The sequence below is a fragment of the Drosophila tropicalis genome, unplaced genomic scaffold (genome assembly GCF_018151085.1).
Source record: "Drosophila tropicalis isolate 14030-0801.00 unplaced genomic scaffold, ASM1815108v1 contig_527, whole genome shotgun sequence".
NCBI classification, from domain to species: domain Eukaryota; kingdom Metazoa; phylum Arthropoda; class Insecta; order Diptera; family Drosophilidae; genus Drosophila; species Drosophila tropicalis.
In genome coordinates this window covers 2,719,999-2,743,332 of record NW_027172999.1, presented here as the reverse complement: position 1 = coordinate 2,743,332, position 23,334 = coordinate 2,719,999, and the positions used below count along the sequence as shown (strand labels likewise).

At 36.7% G+C, this 23,334-nt stretch overlaps 2 protein-coding genes across 5 annotated transcripts in view; both read right to left on the bottom strand.

Annotated features, from left to right (window-relative positions):
- rl (Mitogen-activated protein kinase rl) overlaps positions 1–23,334 on the bottom strand; it is an 85,467-nt gene that overhangs the window by 11,588 nt on the left and 50,545 nt on the right. The gene's annotated exons all lie outside the window — the stretch shown is intronic.
- LOC137574962 (uncharacterized) lies at positions 15,672–18,472 on the bottom strand. The gene is made up of 2 exons (XM_068287382.1): positions 15,778–18,472; positions 15,672–15,688 (listed from the first exon to the last, which is right to left on the bottom strand). The coding sequence occupies exon 1, from the start codon at positions 18,444–18,446 to the stop codon at positions 17,310–17,312; it is 1,137 nt and encodes a 378-aa protein (XP_068143483.1). The 5' UTR covers positions 18,447–18,472; the 3' UTR covers positions 15,672–15,688; positions 15,778–17,309.

Sequence of the window (23,334 nt, the reverse complement as noted above, 5' to 3'; positions counted from 1 at the left end):
TCGTTGAATAGTCTAATTTCTGAAATTGTTTTTGAGTTTTTTTTCAAATTGGACAGTTGATTTGATTAATTCCGAGGACTCCTTTGCATATTTGAATAACAAAGGTCGACAATAGTGGGTCGATGACGGTCGAAGATTTCTTCAATGTTCAGAACTTTCACTTCTTAGGCGCAAAGGAACTACAGAAGCCATGAACATATTTTCATCAGAAATAGCTTCGTCTTCTGTGTGTATAATCTGCATAATGCTTTTGCCAGATTTCTGTCGCTTGCGATTCATTTTCGCCTTAAGTTATATTGTGTATATTTGATTTTCAACTTAAGCTCCGTACTAGCGTTTTCAAATGAAACGCTCATCTCCTTTAGCAATCCCATTTCAAAATCATTTAAGTTTTCACACTCTTTGAAAACTTTCAAAATCCTTTCATTCTTTAATAACATTTTTGCACAATTAAATAAAACTGTCTTGAATTATATTGACAAATACTATTCAGTCCTGATTTAAGGTGTTTCCACTTATGAAGTTAAAAATAAACTGTCGCAAACGAGAGGAATAGGTAGCTCTTTAAGTTATATTTTTTGAATTAACTAGATAGAACGAAAAATCGGTATTACCCTTTTTTTTATTAATTAGGTAAACAACTTAATATTTACATCCAATTAGGTAAACGGTAATAAAAACGACCAACCCACAAATAGGACAAACTTTTCATCAACTTAAATAACATTTACCTGTCTTGTCATTTTTTCCAAAGCAGGTAATTAGCAATTTATCATTGTAGAAAGGCAAATCAGCATTACGCAATGTTATCATTTAAATACAAAGAAGCTACAGGCCAATACGCATGCGCTCTTCTTCTTCCTTATACCTGCAGCGCAGGTCTCCGCATATTGGGACTATATACATCTGATAGGTAAATATTTCACCTACCTAGTGTATGTAGTCCGGTATTGATACTCGTTGAATCTTGCTAGTTTTATTCCATCAAAGTTCAAAAAATGCCAATATTTAGTACATTTTTTAAACGCTTCTAGTTCAATAACTATTTAAGTAATTATTAAAATTTATGAAACATGCTATTAATAAAGATACATACTTTTCAGATAAAAAAAATCCAAGATCGATTGTTGAAATTGCCCAATATTCAGTTTTAAAGTTGTGATTTTTTTTTTTTAAATTATCATTTTTTCCTTTTCACTAAAAATGTCTCAACTTTGGGCGACTCTAGCACCCATGAATCTCAACAGATTTCAAAAATTTTTCATAATCTCTGAAGTATTTCCTATCGATTGCATATATCATTTTTTTATCACGCGATCGTGAAAAAACGCATTTTTGCAACGCTATCCGAGCAGAGGCGCAAGTGTGCCACGTTAATAAATTACACCTTAATGCCTCTAAGTGTTCTTTTATGACTTTCAGTCGTTTGTCTCCGCTCCTAGCTCATTACTCTATTAAGTCTGTTCTGTTAAATTGTGTACCATCATTCAAAGACTTAGGCGTTATGTTTGACCCTAAACTTTCATTTAATGTTCATATTTCTTCAATTGTCAATAGAGCATGCAGCCTTCTTGGCTTCATTAAACGTTGGGCCAAAGAATTTGATTATCCCTATGTAACAAAGGTTTTATACACTTCGTTAGTTCGCCCTACTCTAGAATATTGCTCGCCAGTGTGGAACCGCAATATGATGTTCACCAGCGTAGTATTGAATCGGTACAGAAGCAATTCCTTAAGTTTGCGCTACGCGGTCTAAATTGGGACCCGGGTCTTCGCCTAACTTCTTATTCTGACAGATTTTTTCTTATTAATCTTCCTTCACTTTATAACCGTAGGTTTGTTTTTGGCATTCTCTTTCTTTATGCAAATAAAACACCTCCACAGGGTCGGGGATGTTTAGTTGTGTATAAAGCTAAGCTACCTTCTTCATTTAATTACTATCTGCCTTTAGCTTAAGCTTTTTCGTCAACTGCTGTGTTAGTTGACGTAAATAAATAAATAAATAAATAATAATTAAAAATAACATGGCAAAATTCGATGTTTTCACCCTATTTCGGGTCCTGCGAATCGAACTGCATCATTAGTTTTTTAAGTTATCACGATGGTTTCATATAAAATTTTTTGCGGAAGTTTTTCATCGAAGTTGCCAATTTTTTCGAAAAGGATGTTTTTTTCATTTGCTTCTAACTTCTAAAATATTCATTTTTTTAAAAACTTTCTTTAGCAAAGTTTCTTAGAATTGAAAGAGCTACAAATGTTGGGAAGTTATCTAGCCTCTAAATCCGTCCGTTCCCGAGCATTGGGACAAAATGTAAAAATAATCGAATCTTGACCAAATTTTTTTTATGTTTTCTTTCTCGCATTTTGGTAAAATTGATATTATTCCATTTGAAGCTTGATCATTATATGAGAATTTATTTTATGTCTAGATAGATGTTAACGAAATGATACAATAATTTTCTCAAATAGTTCAGGTATGCCGGAAAGTTCGGCGATGCCACGGATAGAAATATACGATTTGTTGCCCTATTTATTTTTTTATCTATATATATAAAAGAAAGTCGTGTTAGTTACAACACTTATAACTCGAGATCTGCTGAACCAATTTTCATGGTTTTTGATTTGTTGTATTTGTCTCCACCCCGAATAGGAGAATACATCTTAAAAACAATAAATAATTGCCGGAAACCCCTTAAAACAGCCAATTTCTTTTCCCTATACAAACGTTTTCTAACAGTCAATTTAAATAAAGTCAACTGTTGTTTTTATGTCATTGTAATATACAATGTGAAAATTGAAGGAAAAATTCGAATATTGTGTTTTGTGTAGTAACATAATAGAAATTCGAATATCGTGTTTTGTGCAGTGTTTAGTAACCCATATTAGCAAACGAAACCCAATAGCAATCTAATCATTATACCACGTCCTAGAAGATCTAATCTTTCCCGGCGGAGCCGTAATGCAATAAGGCAACAGAACATCGCGAGTCAATTATCTGATGAACATGGAGAAATTACGGGAGAAGAACGCCGCGTTAGTATTCAACGAAGAAGAGCATTAATTCGTGCTTCTCAATCACGAGAGCAAAGTTAAGCAGCCCGTGAAAGAGCTCTGTTGGTAATGCAGAATCGTCGAGCGAACAACAGAAGGCAACAAATAGATAATTTGCGACTCAGAACAAGATATTTAGCTGATTTGAATCGAGCAGCGTTTCGATACGATTGCAGCAATGATTACAGCTTGCATCCTAGCGTTTGCATTGGGCAAATGGACGTTGTTTGCGAGTATTGTGGTGCATTAAAGTTTTCCGGAGAAACGTCTGGATTATGCTGCCTTAATGGTAAAGTGAAATTGCCAGTGTTGACTCCGCCACATGAGCCATTGTATTCATTGCTTTGTGGCGAAACACAAGAATCACGCCACTTTCTTGCAAATACTCAAAAATACAATAGTTGTTTCCAAATGACAGTAAAGAATAACTTACTTTATCTATTGGTATGTATTATATTTGCTAATACTGAACTCTACTCTACCACAGAAAAAGTGTTTATAGCCCAGTTAATACTGTCTGGTTTTTATTTTGTAGATACAAGGACAGATTCACCATCAAATTGGATCATTACTACCTTTCGAAGATACACAGAATAAATTTTTACGAGCGGCTAAGAATAAAGATGTAGATGACCTGAACTACATAATTCAAAATAAGATCATTGGAACAATGCATTTATTCAAATCTATTGACTGCGTCACAAATTAAGATGAAGCCACCAACTATCCAATTGAATTTTTAAACTCTTTGGACGTGCCTGGCTTACCACCGCACAATTCGCGCCTATAGGTTGGCTCCAACCAAAACTGCAACGGTACGCGTTTGGTGGTTAGTAAATTGATGAACAATGTAATTTACGCTACGATAATGATAGGAAAATTCAAAGGTGAAGAAGTTCTCATTCCGAGGAACCCGATGATCCCAACCGATATGCCGTTTGAATTTAAAAGACTTCAATTTCCGATACGTCTTGCATTTGCCATGACCATCAACAAATCACAAGGCCAATCCTTAAAAGTTTGTGGTTTAAATCTAGAACATTCATGTTTTTCCCATGGTCAATTATACGTGGCATGTTCACGGGTCGGAAGACCATCTGCGTTGTTTGTTTTGCGTCGATAATAAAACAAAAAATGTCGTGTATCACAAGGTACTGTTTTTTAAACTATTGGGGGAAAATAAGAAGATTTTTTTAAGAAAATAAAGGCTTCTAAACTCAAAAATGACTCTTAGCTAACACCTGTTATAAAAGATGTCTTTTCATAATTTTCAAAAAATCTCTTTGAAGTATTTCCATCATTCGTGTTTCCGTATCCGTACTTTGGGCAGTCAACTTTCAGTCCCAGCTTCCGAGAGAATTCGGCTTGTATATTTATTTATTTATTTATTTATTTATTTATTTATTTATTTATTTATTTATTTATTTATTTATTTATTTATTTATTTATTTATTTATTTATTTATTTATTTATTTATTTATTTATTTATTTATTTATTTACGTCAACTAACACAGCAGTCGACGAAAAAGCTTAAGCTAAAGACAGATAGTAATTAAATGAAGAAGGTAGCTTAGCTTTATACACAACTAAACATCCCCGGCCCGGTGGAGGTGTTTTATTTGCACAAGGTGCCAGCTATGCCCCGATTCACAGCCAATGTGGCCAGGGATGAGTTGCAGCCAATCCAAGTCCAGAATATTTTCATTGGTTTCGCTGTAGATGATTAAAAAGTATAGCGTGAAGAGAAGTGACAGAAAGATGAGGAGAGATAAGGTGAGAAAGGTTGTTAAAAGATTGGTAAAGAACACGAAGAGGTTCGTGAAGAGAGTAGTTAGACATCTACTAAGGTGAATAGGAAAAAAGTTTCTGGTCCGACGTGAGGGAACACAAAAATACAGCGTATCTAGTAAATTGGTAGAAATGACTACGCCGTTGACTAGTTTATGGAGAAAGAGAATGCCAAAAACAAGCCTACGGTTATAAAGTGAAGGAAGATTAATAAGAAGAAGTCTGTCAGAATAAGAAGGTAGGCGAAGACCCGGGTCCCAATTTAGACCGCGTAGCGCAAACTTAAGGAATTGCTTCTGTACCGATTCAATACTACGCTGGTGAACATCATATTGCGGGTTCCACACTGGCGAGCAATATTCTAGAGTAGGGCGAACTAACGAAGTGTATAAAACCTTTGTTACATAGGGATCATCAAATTCTTTGGCCCAACGTTTAATGAAGCCGAGAAGGCTGTTTGCTCTGTTGACAATTGAAGAAATATGAACATTAAATGAAAGTTTAGGGTCAAACATAACGCCTAAGTCTTTGAATGATGGAACACAATCTAACAGAACAGACTTAATAGAGTAATGAGCTAGGAGCGGAGACAAACGACTGAAAGTCATAAAAGAACACTTAGAGGCATTAAGGTGTAATTTATTAACGTGGCACCAATCACAGAACGCATCGAGATCTGATTGCAAGTACTGTTGGAAAGAAGGATCATTATAGGAATAACAAATCTTGACGTCATCCGCAAACATGAGCACGCGTGAATGAGCCAAGGCCAAAGGCAAATCATTTATAAACAATGTAAATAATAGTGGGCCCAGATGACTGCCTTGGGGTACACCTGACGTAACTCGAACAGTTTTAGATATCGAGGAACGAAAAGACACCTTTTGGGTTCTGCCAATAAGATACGACTTTAACCAACCCAATAATTTTGGTGAAAAACCCATGATGTTAAGTTTCGCGAGAAGCAAAGAATGATCAACCGTATCAAAAGCCTTACTGAAGTCAGTATAAATAACATCAGTTTGACACTTTTTACGGAAGCCATGGTGTACAAGGGTAGTCAATTCTAAAAGGTTGGTAAGCGACGAGCGACCTTTCATGAAACCATGCTGACAAGGAGAAATAGTGGATCTGGATAGATGTTGAAGAGAAGACGTAATAATTTTCTCAAACAGTTTAGGTATTGCCGAAAAATTGGCAATGCCACGGTAGTTGGAAACATCCGATTTGCTACCCTTTTTAAAAAGCGGAATAATAAATGACTCCTTCCAAATATCAGGAAATCTACAAGTCTTAAGAATAACCGAGCTAAAGGCTTAGATAGGGAAATAGAACACATTTTAAGGATGCAACTAGGTATATCATCAGGCCCGGGAAGACTTCATAGATGACAAGCTAGAGAGAATACAGTCTTCAGTAATACTGGAAAAAAACATACAATTTAAATGTGGGATTGAAAAGGGATAGGGTGTGGGATCCGAAACAGTAGTAGAATATGTCGACTGAAAAAATTTAGCAAACAGATCTGCAATATCTAAATCATTATTAGCAGACTGGTCGTTAAGTCTGAAGGTGGAAGGTAGTACATTAGAGCGTCTTTTGGAATTGACAAAGTTGTAAAATCTTTTGGGCTTCTTATAAAATTCAGCCTTACAGCGAACGAGATAATTGTTGTAGCATTGAGTATTTAAAAGACAAAATTGAGATTTGGCTATACAATAATTTGCATAGTCAAGTCGCGAACCAGTTTTTTTAAATCTTTTAAAATATCTCGATTTAATGTTACGAAGATTAGAGAGCCTACGTGTGAACCAGACTGGCGAGCTGGAGACGGTAGAGACATTCACATGAGGAACGCATTTAACAATCAGAAAATTAAGAGCCGAATAGAAAAACTTCACTGCACAATCTATATCGCAGCACTCAAATTGAAACGACCAATCAAAAGAGAAAATAAGGCTGTTAAGAAGATTGAAATTTGTTTTACGAAAACATCTACCACGAGAATTTGAGATGTTATTAAATAAATTAGTAACGGAATTGTAAGAAATAGTAACTTCAATGATAGGGTGATAAGGATCTTCAGGTTTCACTAGTGGCTGTGTTTGTGATACAGCACTAAGATCAAGGATTCTTTTGGAAGAGTTAAGGAAAGAATTCAACTGATATAGTGGACATTCAAGTAGGCTATCAAGAAAAACATGTTGAGATGAAGGAATTAAGAAAGATAGAAATATTAGGCAAATTAAAATCACCTAAAACTATAAAATCACGATCTTTAAGACGACCAAAAATAGTTCGTAAAGCATCAGCATGGTGCACGTAGATCATGATATCAGAAGCTGGAGGAATATATGAACAAGAGATATATAGGCTAAAGTTAGAACATGTAACTTCGACGCAAATAAACTCAACACCTAAGGGGAGATCAATCGGCACCACACTTGAAGACAGATTCGAGTTTACAGCAATGAGTACTCCACCGCCACGACGACCAACACGATCAAGCCTATAAGAAATAAAATTATTAGAAAGAATTTCATTATCTAAAACAGAGGAGTTAAGCCAAGTTTCAGAGAAAGCTAATATGTCAGCTGAAAAGGTTTGGCTATCACAGAAAAGGTTCGACAGCTTTGTAAGAAGTCCTCTTACATTTTGATAATGAATGCAAAGACTAGACGTTATTAGTTTTTTGAAGCAGAAGATAAAGTAGGAAGGTGGACAGGCAACGGACGAGAGCGCTTATTGGGCGCAAACTCGTGTACAACTAGGCCCTCTGGCCAAAAATTAGGGTCAACCATAGCTGAGAAGTACTCATTTGGTACTGTAATTTTAAAAGAGGAGATTTCGCGAGGCCTAGAAAACTTAAACTTTTGAATTAAAACCTTAGCAGGGCAAATATTACCAATGTAAGCTGCCACAGACGACTCAGAAGTATCTGGAGCAAGCCTAGAAATAAATAATTGTTTGCGATGAGGCACTACAGTTAGTGGAGGCGGAGGAGCATTGGGATCCGCAAGTGATTGAGTTTGAGTGATCAGAGTTCCCGTGAGGGATAGATTGAGGTACACCAGGGCTTGTAATGGGTACTTCAATCTGAAAAGAAGAGCATAAAGAGGGACAAGAAGATGGTGTAGGCGAAAGTAAAATCGGAGAGGAAGTAATAGAGAGAGCTGGCGACTGCTTACGAGGCAACTCAAGGGTACATTTCTTGTGCAATTTCTCAGAAGGTGGAACAAATTTGAATTGCGACAATAATTGAACGCTAGAGTCACACTCGTTTGACAGCTGTTTGGCCAGTTTGTTTAAAGAAAGAAACCTTAAACGAAGATCCCTATACATACGGCTAAAATCAAGCTGCTGGCTGGCACAAGATGGGCAAGTCCAGCGCATTAAGCCAAGCTCAGGCTTAGACACAGACAAACCAGAAAATTTGTCGTAGTCGCGGCCATTGAGGCCAGCACATTTTAAGTGAATAAGATTATCGCAGAGCCAACAAGATATTGCTCTATACTGATCATCAAAACGATCAGAATGTTTGCAATTAGGTAGACAACAAGCCATTGAAAAGCCGAAAGAAAGGCAAAAAAAAATTATATATATATAAGAATATATAGAAAAATTAAATTCACAGCACAAAGATAATTATTGATAAATAAAGCCACTAGCACTGATGGTATGATGGGGGCGATGAGGGGAGCAACTGCAGAAGCAATGACGAAAGAAAAAAAAAATATGTAAATGCACCAAACACTAATCACGAAAAAGAAAAAACTGTTTAAACTGATTAATTTGGCGAATTATGGAAATAAAACACAAGGGAGTCAAGCGAATAACACCAGCGGAAGTGTAAACAAACTAAGCACAATTAAAAATTGAGAAAAAACAATAAATATTAATAAAAACTCAGGAGCTATGCAAAAACACGACCGTCACGTCAGAGAGCAGAAAGCTTTTTTTTGTATAATCTCCTTCCTGCTCTGAATATCCTCACGAGATTTTTTATCCGTTTTTGTTTCTCCTGGCCGAGGAAGTGTGTAAGCTAGCTTCAGAATAAAATCCATACACTTTATTCTGCAATGCAACGGAGAAATTCCATATTCCTAGCAGTTCTCCTCACTCGTTGAATAGTCTAATTTCTGAAATTGTTTTTGAGTTTTTTTTCAAATTGGACACCTTAACGTTGAGGAAGTGTTTGTAATTTCTTTTAACACTTTTCCATCAATCATTGTCAGGAAAAACTCAAAGTTAACCGTAAATGTTTTTCCACTCTTGGTTTGGAAAACAGCAGGTTTCAGTTGGCTTATTTGATTTTTTATGTCGCCAACAGTTGATTTGATTAATTCCGAGGACTCCTTTGCATATTTGAATAACAAAGGTCGACAATAGTGGGTCGATGACGGTCGAAGATTTCTTCAATGTTCAGAACTTTCACTTCTTAGGCGCAAAGGAACTACAGAAGCCATGAACATATTTTCATCAGAAATAGCTTCGTCTTCTGTGTGTATAATCTGCATAATGCTTTTGCCAGATTTCTGTCGCTTGCGATCCATTTTCGCCCTAAGTTATATTGTGTATATTTGATTTTCAACTTAAGCTCCGTACTAGTGTTTTCGAATGAAACGCTCATCTCCTTTAGCAATCCCATTTCAAAATCATTTAAGTTTTCACACTCTTTGAAAACTTTCAAAATCCTTTCATTCTTTGATAACATTTTTGCACAATTAAATAAAACTGTCTTGAATTATATTGACAAATACTATTCAGTCCTGATTTAAGTTGTTTCCACTTATGAAGTTAAAAATAAACTGTCGCAAACGAGAGGAATAAGTAGCTCTTTATGTTATATTTTTTGAATTAACTAGATAGAACGAAAAATCGGTATTACCCTTTTTTTTTTAATTAGGTAAACAACTTAATATTTACATCCAATTAGGTAAACGGTAATAAAAACGACCAACCCACAAATAGGACAAACTTTTCATCAACTTAAATAACATTTACCTGTCTTGTCATTTTTTCCAAAGCAGGTAATTAGCAATTTATCATTGTAGAAAGGCAAATCAGCATTACGCAATGTTATCATTTAAATACAAAGAAGCTACAGGCCAATACGCATGCGCTCTTCTTCTTCCTTATACCTGCAGCGCAGGTCTCCGCATATTGGGACTATATACATCTGATAGGTAAATATTTCACCTACCTAGTGTATGTAGTCCGGTATTGATACTCGTTGAATCTTGCTAGTTTTATTCCATCAAAGTTCAAAAATGCCGATTTCAAAAATTTTTCATAATCTCTGAAGTATTTCCTATCGATTGCATATATCATTTTTTTATCACGCGATCGTGAAAAAACGCATTTTTGCAACGCTATCCGAGCAGAGGCCCAAGTGTGCCACGTTAATAAATTACACCTTAATGCCTCTAAGTGTTCTTTCAGTCGTTTGTCTCCGCTCCTAGCTCATTACTCTATTAAGTCTGTTCTGTTAGATTGTGTACCATCATTCAAAGACTTAGGCGTTATGTTTGACCCTAAACTTTCATTTAATGTTAATATTTCTTCAATTGTCAATAGAGCATGCAGCCTTCTTGGCTTCATTAAACGTTGGGCCAAAGAATTTGATTATCCCTATGTAACAAAGGTTTTATACACTTCGGTAGTTCGCCCTACTCTAGAATATTGCTCGCCAGTGTGGAACCGCAATATGATGTTCACCAGCGTAGTATTGAATCGGTACAGAAGCAATTCCTTAAGTTTGCGCTACGCGGTCTAAATTGGGACCCGGGTCTTCGCCTACCTTCTTATTCTGACAGACTTTTTCTTATTAATCTTCCTTCACTTTATAACCGTAGGTTTGTTTTTGGCATTCTCTTTCTTTATGCAAATAAAACACCTCCACAGGGTCGGGGATGTTTAGTTGTGTATAAAGCTAAGCTACCTTCTTCATTTAATTACTCTCTGCCTTTAGCTTAAGCTTTTTCGTCAACTGCTGTGTTAGTTGACGTAAATAAATAAATAAATAAATAATAATTAAAAATAATAATAATAATTATAAGTATTAATAATTACTAAAGTCGGTATAAATAACATATCCTTATTCCGGAAGCCATGGTGTACAAGGGTAGTCAATTCTAAAAGGTTGGTAAGCGACGAACGACCCTTTATGAAGCCATGCTGACAAGAAGAAATAGTGGATCTAGATAGATGTTAACGGAATGATACAATAATTTTCTCAAATAGTTCAGGTATGCCGGAAAGTTCGGCGATGCCACGGATAGAAATATACGATTTGTTGCCCTATTTATTTTTTTATCTATATATATAAAAGAAAGTCGTGTTAGTTACAACACTTATAACTCGAGATCTGCTGAACCAATTTTCATGGTTTTTGATTTGTTGTATTTGTCTCCACCCCGAATAGGAGAATACATCTTAAAAACAATAAATAATTGCCGGAAACCCCTTAAAACAGCCAATTTCTTTTCCCTATACAAACGTTTTCTAACAGTCAATTTAAATAAAGTCAACTGTTGTTTTTATGTCATTGTAATATACAATGTGAAAATTGAAGGAAAAATTCGAATATTGTGTTTTGTGTAGTAACATAATAGAAATTCGAATATCGTGTTTTGTGCAGTGTTTAGTAACCCATATTAGCAAACGAAACCCATTAGCAATCTAATCATTATACCACGTCCTAGAAGATCTAATCTTTCCCGGCGGAGCCGTAATGCAATAAGGCAACAGAACATCGCGAGTCAATTATCTGATGAACATGGAGAAATTACGGGAGAAGAACGCCGCGTTAGTATTCAACGAAGAAGAGCATTAATTCGTGCTTCTCAATCACGAGAGCAAAGTTAAGCAGCCCGTGAAAGAGCTCTGTTGGTAATGCAGAATCGTCGAGCGAACAACAGAAGGCAACAAATAGATAATTTGCGACTCAGAACAAGATATTTAGCTGATTTGAATCGAGCAGCGTTTCGATACGATTGCAGCAATGATTACAGCTTGCATCCTAGCGTTTGCATTGGGCAAATGGACGTTGTTTGCGAGTATTGTGGTGCATTAAAGTTTTCCGGAGAAACGTCTGGATTATGCTGCCTTAATGGTAAAGTGAAATTGCCAGTGTTGACTCCGCCACATGAGCCATTGTATTCATTGCTTTGTGGCGAAACACAAGAATCACGCCACTTTCTTGCAAATACTCAAAAATACAATAGTTGTTTCCAAATGACAGTAAAGAATAACTTACTTTATCTATTGGTATGTATTATATTTGCTAATACTGAACTCTACTCTCCCACAGAAAAAGTGTTTATAGCCCAGTTAATACTGTCTGGTTTTTATTTTGTAGATACAAGGACAGATTCACCATCAAATTGGATCATTACTACCTTTCGAAGATACACAGAATAAATTTTTACGAGCGGCTAAGAATAAAGATGTAGATGACCTGAACTACATAATTCAAAATAAGATCATTGGAACAATGCATTTATTCAAATCTATTGACTGCGTCACAAATTAAGATGAAGCCACCAACTATCCAATTGAATTTTTAAACTCTTTGGACGTGCCTGGCTTACCACCGCACAATTCGCGCCTAAAGGTTGGCTCCAACCAAAACTGCAACGTTACGCGTTTGGTGGTTAGTAAATTGATGAACAATGTAATTTACGCTACGATAATGATAGGAAAATTCAAAGGTGAAGAAGTTCTCATTCCGAGGAACCCGATGATCCCAACCGATATGCCGTTTGAATTTAAAAGACTTCAATTTCCGATACGTCTTGCATTTGCCATGACCATCAACAAATCACAAGGCCAATCCTTAAAAGTTTGTGGTTTAAATCTAGAACATTCATGTTTTTCCCATGGTCAATTATACGTGGCATGTTCACGGGTCGGAAGACCATCTGCGTTGTTTGTTTTGCGTCGATAATAAAACCAAAAATGTCGTGTATCACAAGGTACTGTTTTCTAAACTATTGGGCGAAAATAAGAAGTTTTTTTTAAGAAAATAAAGGCTTCTAAACTCAAAAATGAAATTAGAAAAAATCTACAAGTTTTCGTTTAGCTTCCAGGTGCAAAAAATGTAATGAGTGTCTTAAGGCTCTCTTGAGTAAAGTATTGAATAGAATTGTTAAATTTATTTATTCGTATGGTATATTTTGAAACAATTTTTATTGAGCTGGATTGCTTTTATCGATTTTTTATTTCAATTTCTGCAAAACACTACATGCAGCAGATCATATTACACGCGCGAAAAAACACATGTTTTGTGTTTGTTAAGAAAAAAGGTACCTTTAAAAACTTTGGTGAGCCTTTAAAGATTTTTTCTAAATATTGTGGTGGGATTTATTAACGATCAAAAAATATTTGAGTGGCCAAAAAGCTCCAACTTTTTTTCTAAAATAAATAATAAAATAAGTGTCTGAAGACACTTGAAGAGCAACCTATGTACTAAATACAGAAATAATAATGAATGATTAATGTAGTTATTGATTTTTTTTTGTATTTTTTCCAAAAAAAAAAAAAAAAAAAAACACAATCTGCTTATTTATTGTCATTATTAGGGCGGAACAAAGTTCGCCGGGTCAAAAGCAACAGTCGGAACTGTTCCTAGTATTAAAATGTATAAGTTGGCTGTTGCTATCGAAGCAATCTGTTTCGGATTTTTGCTATTGCTGCTGCTGTCGGGTTTCTTGCTTTCGGATTTTTGCTGTTTGCTGCTGCTGTCGGGTATTTTCTATTCCGGTTATTTTGCTTCTGCAGTCAGATTTTCTGTTTTTTCGGAAGCAAAAGCGACACAAAGTATTCGTTTTCATATATGCTAAATGGTCACAGTTAACGTCAAGAATGTCTCGACCACGCGTTACTTTAACGCCCGAAAGTTTTACCGATACAAAAATAGAACATTTAGCACGAATTGATTTAAAACTTATTTATTAGAAATTGAGTATAGAATATGATGGTGTTTCTTAGATATAACAAATTATAAAGTTTATCAATATATACTAAGCCCTAAGGCCCATAGCCTCGAGCTTCTTTTCGTGCCAATTATCGGAAGTTTATTTTAACGTATCGTTCCTGTGCAATTTTCTTCTATACTGACGCCTCGTCTCACTTCTTAGAGCTGGTCTCTGCCTCGATAAGTCAGGGCTGCATTCAGGTCGATACATACTAAATCTAAAGGGAAAACGATCAGGGCTACCTAAATTCAGGGCATTGGCATCAACGTACCGCCTCCACAACATCCCGCCTACCATAAAACTACTCGGAAGTTTTACCCAAAACGTCTAATACAGCAAGCTTAGAAACTGGTCGTTTTAAAATTCCGGCATTTGTTTGTACTTCAGCAACTTGTATCAGCCCATCTCTTGCTGGAATAACTTTCACGATGATTTCTCTATTCCAGCTTGCCCTTGGTTGGTTTTTGTCACATATTATGACTAAGTCTCCCATCTTGATGGGTCGAATCGGTGCGAACCACTTTGTTCGCTTTGTCAGAGTTGGTAGATATTCCCTTATCCATCGTTTCCAAAACATATTTTTTTAATTATTGACAAATCCTATATTGTTTTCGATGACAAAAGTTGTCTTCCTCTCCAGGGATTTGTGTCGAATTGGTTGTGCCAAGCAAGAAATGATTAGGTGTTAGTGGACCTGGATCGTCTTTATCTACTGGAATGTGTGTTAGTGGTCTGCTATTTATGACATTTTCTGCTTTGATAAGTAAACTTCTAAGAGTTTCAACCTGGGGCGCCTTGTCTTGCAATGTTATTACCAAAACCTTTTTAACTGACTGAACTATGTAGTTCCAGTCAAATAGGTCTTTGACTTTCCTTTTTAGACGATCAGCTCCAACAAAATTTGTTCCCATATCCGACCGTATACTGATTGGTATACCGCGTCTGTTTACGAAGTTTCGAATACATAAAATACATGCGTCTGTAGACAAATCTGCTGCTAATTCCAAGTGTAAAGCTGGTAAGGCACGTAAATAGAGCCACCCATCTCTTATCATGTCGGCGACCGATCGTTACAGTAACTGGCCCAAAGTCCTACATAGGAAAACGGTCTTTGGTAAGGAATGACACGATCGGTCGGTAGCTGACCCATCAGAGTCGCTTGCGGTTGAATTTTTCTATTTTCACAAAACTGGCAAACTGTTTTAGCTTTTTTTACAGCAGCTCGCAGTAATATTATCCAAAATTTTTGACGAATCTCACTGATAATGAGTTCATCGTTTTAATGGTGGAATCTCTCGTGATACGATGTTACTATTAAATCAGTTAGTTTGTGTTTTTTGGGTAATATGATAGGTTGACGAGCACTTTGCAATAATGATGTTGCATAGTCAAGCCTACCGTTGTCCACTATGACCCAATTTTTGAAACGAATAAATAAGTCTTCTGGGATCGAATCATTCCAATGAATGCCTGACCGCCAGACATCCTGTATCAATATTTTTCCATGAATCGCTAGGTCGGCTAACATCCCTAATAGATCATAGATAGACATGACCAAGGTAAGAAGCTGCCTCTTTGATGGACAATTTTCAGCCTTAAGTATGCTTTGTTCTACGCGATTAATTTTTAAGTCAAAAGTAAATTGGTCTATGTATGTCGTTGTACCAATACATGCCCAAAACTTTATCGACAGCCTTCTTATCCAAACTTATTTGTAACTTGTCAGTTTTATTTTTCTCTTCTTTATTCAATTTGTTCTGTACCCACTTCGAGTTTGAAACAAAGCCTCTTAGTTTAAAATGAGCTAATTCATGCACCCTTTTTACTTCAGAGCTTATGTCGTATGCCTTTTGCTCAGATACAAAGCTTGCTACAAAATCGTCAACATAATGATTATTTTCTGTTGCATCAATTACTTCCTTTTGAATTCGTACTGTTTTGCGCGTTTATATTTTTTACCTATTGAGCACAACACGGAGAACAAGTGGCTCCGAATATCATGACCGTCATCTTATAAGTATCGACTTCTCTTGTTGTGTCACCATGTCTCCATTAAAACCGTAAGCAATCCTGATCTTCCTGTCGAACTCGCACCTGCAAGAACATTTCCTTGATATCTGCACAAACTGCCACTGCTCCTTGTCGAAATTGGAATAAAATTTGAGTCAATGGCGGATTTTCATCGGGTCCTTTTAATAATCTTGTTTTAATGAAACTTCTTCGATTGAGGCTGCTGCGTCGAATACTAGTCGTAGCTTTCCTGGTTTGTTCACGTTGTAAACGGCGAAATGAGATAGATACCATGTCTTAGAACTGGTTACACAAGTTTGAAGTTTTGTCATTTTGACGGCATATCCTTTCTTCACAAAGTCCATAATGGCTTCATCGTAGGTCTTTACGCTATTTGAGCGAATAATTTTATGCTCTACTAATTGGAGTCTTTTCAAAGCCATACTGTAACTATCGGGAAGATTTAATGTTTCTTTTGACCATAACAATCCGGTTTCATATTCTCCTTCTAATTTTACTGTTGTGTTTTGAAGTATCTCTTTAGCTCGAATTATGTCAGCGGACTCTACAGACTTAATATACGGCCGTACTCCAAAATTCTCAGTTGTAAAATAATCTGCCATCAAATCGTGCATTTCCCTGTTCATTTGGTCCTCCAAAGTATTCGCATGAAATACTGATGTCACTAACGGGCTTGTATTAGAATGGTCTGCTCTTGATCCAAAAATCACCCATCCCAAAGGTGTTTTTGATGCCACTAGTCTTGGACCGATATCAACGCTTCGTATAGTCTTGACCAGGTGGGTATTATCTATGCCGATCAGTATTGTTGGTTTGGCATCTGTGTAACTTGCTATTGGGAGGTTCGCGACTCGAATATACTCATCCGCCAATGTTTGATGATCCATTGATTGTAGAGGTAATTCCAGATCAGGGATTGTAGTGCCTTTTAACTGTAACCAATTTTTATTTCCATTAATACCTCTTATTTTTAGATGACATATGTTCCATGTTTTCTTTTACCCCTAGCTTTTTAGCTAAATTCTCGTTAATTAACGTTACGTTGGAACCCTCGTCCAAAAACGCGAACGTTTCAACTAATGTATTCTGTGGGCCCATTATTTCGACTGGTAGGACTTTAACTAACAGCCTTTTCATACTAGATTTGACTGTATGTGTCGCTGCTTCTGCTTTATCTTCTTCTACCGTCTGTCAATTAGGATTGTGCAACGATTTGTGATGAGAACTCTTGCAGCCGCTGATGTTACATCTTCGTTTAAACTTACAGGATATCATATTGTGGTTGCGTTTTAGACAGCTGAAACAAACTCCTAATTTCTTGACCATATTCCACTTCTCATTTACATCAGCCTTTACATATACCGCACATTCAGACAGAGAGTGGTCACCATTACATTCGGTGCAAACTTTTGTATATTTCTTATCCTTCTTTTGATACTCGACCGTACTTGTTTGCATTATCAGTTTTGGATTGTGACGGCAATTACCTTTTGAAGTGGGTCTGTTCGAAGTACCGTCGCAATCGTTCTTGCTGCATTTGAAGATTGGAAAAATATAGCCAAATTTTTTACCTTTGTGGCAAATGGAAATTCTAAATTATGCTCTGGGATTTGGGGTATATCATTGACAATTTCTAGCTGACTTTTAATAAGCAACTCTGGTCTTCCGTACATAAACTGTAGGTGCTCGATAATATGTGGCACGTTTGCCGGATTTATTAATAGCTCTTTTACCTCCTCTTTTGCCGCTCCTTTAAAGCTTTTCTGTAAACGTATTACATAAGCATAACCATAAGCAGCGGAGGATTCTATGAACATTGTAATAAATACTGGCCAATCTTCTGCCCTACCACTAAACTCTGGCAGATCCATAATTCTGTGCCCCGACATATAATTATGAGGGTATTGTCCCTGACTAGCCTGACCAATCCGAATGCAACCCGTAACATTACCAGACTCACCCGTACCAACATTAATGGGGAAAGGTTCGTAGGCAGCAGATATTCCGGTTGTAGTTTTAAACGACATCTTGTTTTGTGTAGCACCATCATCGGTAGCACCCTGTGTGCCGCTCGAAGCATGCGGAGCGCCTATTATGGCTCCATGACGTTGTGCACAGTGTGTGCCGCCCAAAGTATGCGGAGCGCCCATTATGGCTCCATGACGTTGTGCACCGTCTATTGCAGCACCCTGTGTGCCGCCCAAAGTGAGCGGAGCGCCCATTATGGCTGCATGACGTTGTGCACCGTTTATTGCAGCACCCTGTGTGCCGCCCAAAGTATGCGGAGCGCCCATTATGGCTTCATGACGTTGTGCACCGTCTATTGCAGCACCCTGTGTGCCGCCCAAAGTATGCGGAGCCCCCATTATGGCTCCATGACGTTGTGTACCGTCTATTGCAGCACCCTGTGTGCCGCCCATAGCATGGGTCTTCTCTAATTCTGAAATACAGTCAGTTATAGATTCATTAGTAATTTTTAAATTAACTATTTCACTTTGCACTAAATGAATTTCTTGTATTTGTTGTTCTTGTGCATTGTGAATAGCTTCGATTTTTGAACTTTGTGATGCAATTTGTTCTTGCAATTGCGTCATCATTCTTTGCACACTTTCCAATACATTCATATTGTCCTCTCTGTCTTTTGGCGTTTGGCTCTTATTAGAAGCGTCTCTTTCTATCTCGCTCTCTCCCGCGGTAGACTCGTTTAGCGCCGATTTCGGAGTTTCCATCGCGTCCATATTGATACGCCTTTTTCTCCCGCGTTTTCAATTTTTGCTCATATTTCACAATTCCAGTCAACTCCGACACCATCAAAGCACTTTAACATATTATTTAAGTTAAAATAAAGAATGTTAACGTCAAGAATGTCTCGACCACGCGATACAAAAATAGAACATTTAGCACGAATTGATTTAAAACTTATTTATTAGAAACTGAGTATAGAATATGATGGTGTTTCTTAGATATAACAAATTATAAAGTTTATCAATAATATACTGGTCTCTGCCTCGATAAGTCAGGGCTGCATTCAGGTCGATACATACTAAATCTAAAGGGAAAACGATCAGGGCTACCTAATTTCAGGGCATGGTATGCCAATGCCCTCCACAACAGTCACAGCAATGAATAGCAAAAAATTTTCGACTTTTACTACACTGCTTAAAATTCAAATATTTATATTCCAATTTTAAGAAAACTTTGTAGGTTGGTAGAAATGTATAATACTAACTAGCGTGTCGAACTGAGTTTTGAATCAATTTTAGTCCAGACCTTTGGACTGAACTTAACTTAACCGAAGGTTTAGCTTTAAGCGCGATTTATTAGGAAAATATAGAATAGTGCGCCGTAATATTTCACACAGCTTTAAATGACGGGGCATTCTACAACATATCAAAATTTGGTAATTCAAGTTATCTTAGGCAGAAGATCCTTAGTGATAATTTTCTAAATTGGAAAACCGAAAATATTTTGAAAACGAAGCTTATTCAGTTTAACCTCCAAAATTAAGAGACGAAATCTTGCAACTGCAACTGCATCTGCCGGTCCAAAGATGCCTAGAATCACGAAATCCACTCAACGAGAGCAGCAGAGCTCCCAACGCTCCAACTATTTTCTTCCGCTGCAAGTGCAAGAAGATGAAGGCTTCAACATGGCCGAAGAAATCGAGACTGACCCGCAAAGGCCTCCCTCCAAGCCTTACTTTGCTTAAGCAAAACGCAGCATTTGTACACGACCTTCTTGCTAAATGCAAGATCACGGATTACTTTATCAAAACTATTTCCATTGGCATAAAAATCTTCGTCCCAAGCACGGAGCACTTCAATAACATTTCAAAACTATATAAGGCGGTACTATCCAGACTAGAGAAGCTTCCAAACGAAACAGTGAAAACAATGTTGCTCAACCTGGGTCTACAATGCACCGATGTCAAAACGGTAGAAAAATGAATGACAATGAATCATCTAAACGACCTATACTTGCTGGCGTCCCTCAGGGCTCTGTTTTAGGGCCAATCCTCTTCAATGTTTATACCCACGACATACCTAAACCTCCAAACTGTGAGCTATCCATGTTCACAGATGATACAGCCATCTATCGTGCTAGTGCCCAGTATGTTGACATTAAGTTTTCTCTTCAAACAGCACTCAACATACTTGAATCTTACTACCACAAATGGAAAATAAAATTCAAGTCAACCCTGTTTTCTCCGCAATGACTCTTTAAATATTTGCAACTCCACGATTCAATGGGTAGATTCAGTACGCTGCTTAAGAATTACGTTTGATAAAAAGCTCACATTCAAAATCCACATTGGACTTACAATTAACAAAATTTATAAATTAATTTGTCTTCTATACCCAATAAGAAACCGAAAGTCTAAGCTATCAACCCAGAACAAATTAATCATCTTTAAAAATATTTTCATGCCCATTCTACTGTTTGGTTCTTCCACTTGGGGCACCTGTGCTGCTACGCACATCAGTAAATTGCAGGTGTGTGAAAATAAGCTTCTAAAACTCTTGATAGATCTACCATACTTCACCAGAACAGCTAGCCTCTTCGAATCGACAGGTCTTAGAACTGTTAAACAATCAATAAATAACTGATTTAGGTGATTAAGCATCACCTCTTTTAAATAATCTCCCTGATTGTTTAAGGGCTTATTATCACCAACATTCCACCTTGCAATCGTTGTTAGTTCTAGAACTAAGCCGGTAAATTGAAGTTAGCTTCCTTTAGTATCTGGATCATAGAAATAAGATAGTCTAAGATAACATTAAAGGTTTTCTTTTCTTTTTCCTTTATAATATCATGTCAATTATTGTACAAGCCTTTAGTCGAACAGACTTTTGAATGTCACAGATAAAAAGCCTATGCCGAAAAACACTGTTATCCTTACTTAAATATTAGCTTTAATGAAACATTTATATTACTGGAAATAAAGCACACAATGAAAAACGAAGCTTATTCAAGAAAATTTATTTAAGGAACTTAAAACTTAAAAAAAGTCAAGCCCTGTTGAGATCCGAGTTAATGCATGCACATAAGTATTCAAAAGTTAAGAGAATCATTTTGAGAATTACACCTCAATAGTTAGGAAAAAAACTTTTTCACTGTTTACATTTCTTGTTGTTTATCCTATTGGTAATTCAGCCACTTCACGTGTTTCAATAGTGGTTTCATAGATTTCATTTTCATTTAAATTTCAAAATTTGTATGTGACATTTTTTGAATTAATAATAAATTTTGATGTTTCATCATGAAATAGCTTTGTTAATTTCTACTGACGTGTTATTAGCCAGGAACTAAATTTTAAAGCACTCTGAGGGACTGTAATTTGTAGTTTTAAAAAAATGGCTAAAAGTTCCAACTCCTTTCAATTTTAATCGCTTACATCTCGAAATGATTGCACAATTATAATATAACGTAATTACGTATATAGTTATAAATCCAATTCTAATTATTTCAAGAAATTACAAAAAGTGGATAATTGAGACTCGAGAACGCATTGATTTTTATTTGAAGATACATATACATTAACGCTCTCGAAGAAGACGGACGTGTTTTTTTTTAAGATCTTTCTTTTCTCTCTTTCTCATTTTTTTTCTTTCTCTCGTTTTCGTTTCACTCGTTGCCGTTATTCGCGCTCATACTGCAGTCTGTTGTGTGTCTGTAATTTAGATATAATAATAGTGCTCTCTTTATCTTTTAACCCTTGTGCACTTTCAATATCTCGCTTTCTTATTATTTCTGGACCTCAGAGTGAGTTATATATTTTAATACCAATACATATCTCATTTTTATTTGTTTGGTTACTAATTCATCCAAGTAACTCATAATGCCTGTCTGTTCGGTTAAAAATTGTTTGCAGCCCGCCTCACCCCTGAATAGTAGAGAGCGCCGGCTTTACATGCAGGGTAAAGGATCTTTTAGATCTAAAAAAAGGTCTCAAATGGGGATGTGAGTCATGCCGTATCGTGGAAGATGAAATGGAACTTTTCATGCGACAAACAAAGGTTAACCTGATGAGTCTGTCCGCCAGTTTTTTTAAACTCTCGCAAGAGTTTAAAGCTGTCGAGTCACAGTTTAGTTGTTTAACGCTACTGACTGAGTCTCGAAAGCGTAAGAAGGCAGGAGAACAGACTTCTAATTTGTCCTTGTGTTTGCCGGTCTCCACATCGATATCAGTTCCGACCCCCTCTCAACCAATGCCAACTCTAATTCCGCAGACGATGTCTGTAGTGTCCGTTTTGTCTGGGCAAGAATCTACACCGATGGATTTTGCCGATAGGGATTCTAGTGATAGTAGTGCCGGAGTGCCACTTGTTGCAACTGATGCTACAATTAATGCGGTAGCTGATGCAATACCTGCAATGCCGAAACCATTGGTGGGAGTGCCACCAAAAAAACACATTTTTGTTTCGAGACTTCTACCTGATGCTACATCGGATGATGTCATGGCCCACATTCGGGCTAAACTGAATGTCTCCAATATATCAATAGAAAAGTTCAAATTTTTATATTCTAAAGAAATTTCATCTTTTAAAATCAGTGTTCCAATTGAGTTCTTTGACCGTATCTGCAGTTCTAGCTTCTGGCCGAAAAGCTTAATTGTGAAGGAGTTTACATCCAGAAAAAGGAAGATAAGGGGCCAAACAAGGATTCTTTCGCCATCTATTCCTCTTTCTTCCTCATCTTTTCCCACACCTTCCTTATCTATTTCTTCTTCTACTCTATCAAAAAACTAACAACTTCCTTCTCTGTCGGCTATCAGAATGTCAGAGGCCTTAATACTAAACTTACTAAACTCTTTGTAGATAGTCTGTCCTTTGATTTGGACCTAATTGTCCTTACTGAGACTTGGTTAAAACCTGACGTTTTTGACGCCACAGTTCTACCCTCTAAATTCAATATTTTTAGACATGATCATACTGATCGAAGGGGTGGTGGAGTTCTTATTGCCGTAGATTCCGCCCTATCATCGGGTCTGATAACAATACCTGTCTCAAGTAGTATCGAATTTATATGCATTAAGGTATCTTTTACTCGTTTTTTCATTTTTGTTACCTGTTCTTACATTCCGCCCCAATCGGAATGGCCAACATATTTACTACACTTAGATTCTATTAAATTTATACTTGAACTACTTTCTGACAGAGTTATCTATTGAGTTTCCCAGCCGCGAACCCATCTCCGAGTGTGACCCCATGGTACGCACCCGTGTTTTCGGAAGACTGACTTTGTCACACTAAACAATGCCTTTCTTAATACCGATTGGACTAATTTATACACTTGTACGGATATGAATTCCGCCATTTCTTTATTTTATACCACTGTTGACTCAATCTTTAATGACTGTGTACCCCCAGTGTCTTCTGTGGTGGCGCAAGAATTACCATGGTTTACCCGGGGGCTGTTAAAACTGAAGAATCTTAAGTCTAGGTTTTACAAAAAGTATAAAGTCACGGGTCTATCATCGGATCT

Excerpts from the sequence above, each read along its gene's own strand:
- LOC137574962 (XM_068287382.1), bottom strand. The coding sequence starts at position 18,446 with ATGATGACGCAATTGCAAGAACAAATTGCATCACAAAGTTCAAAAATC.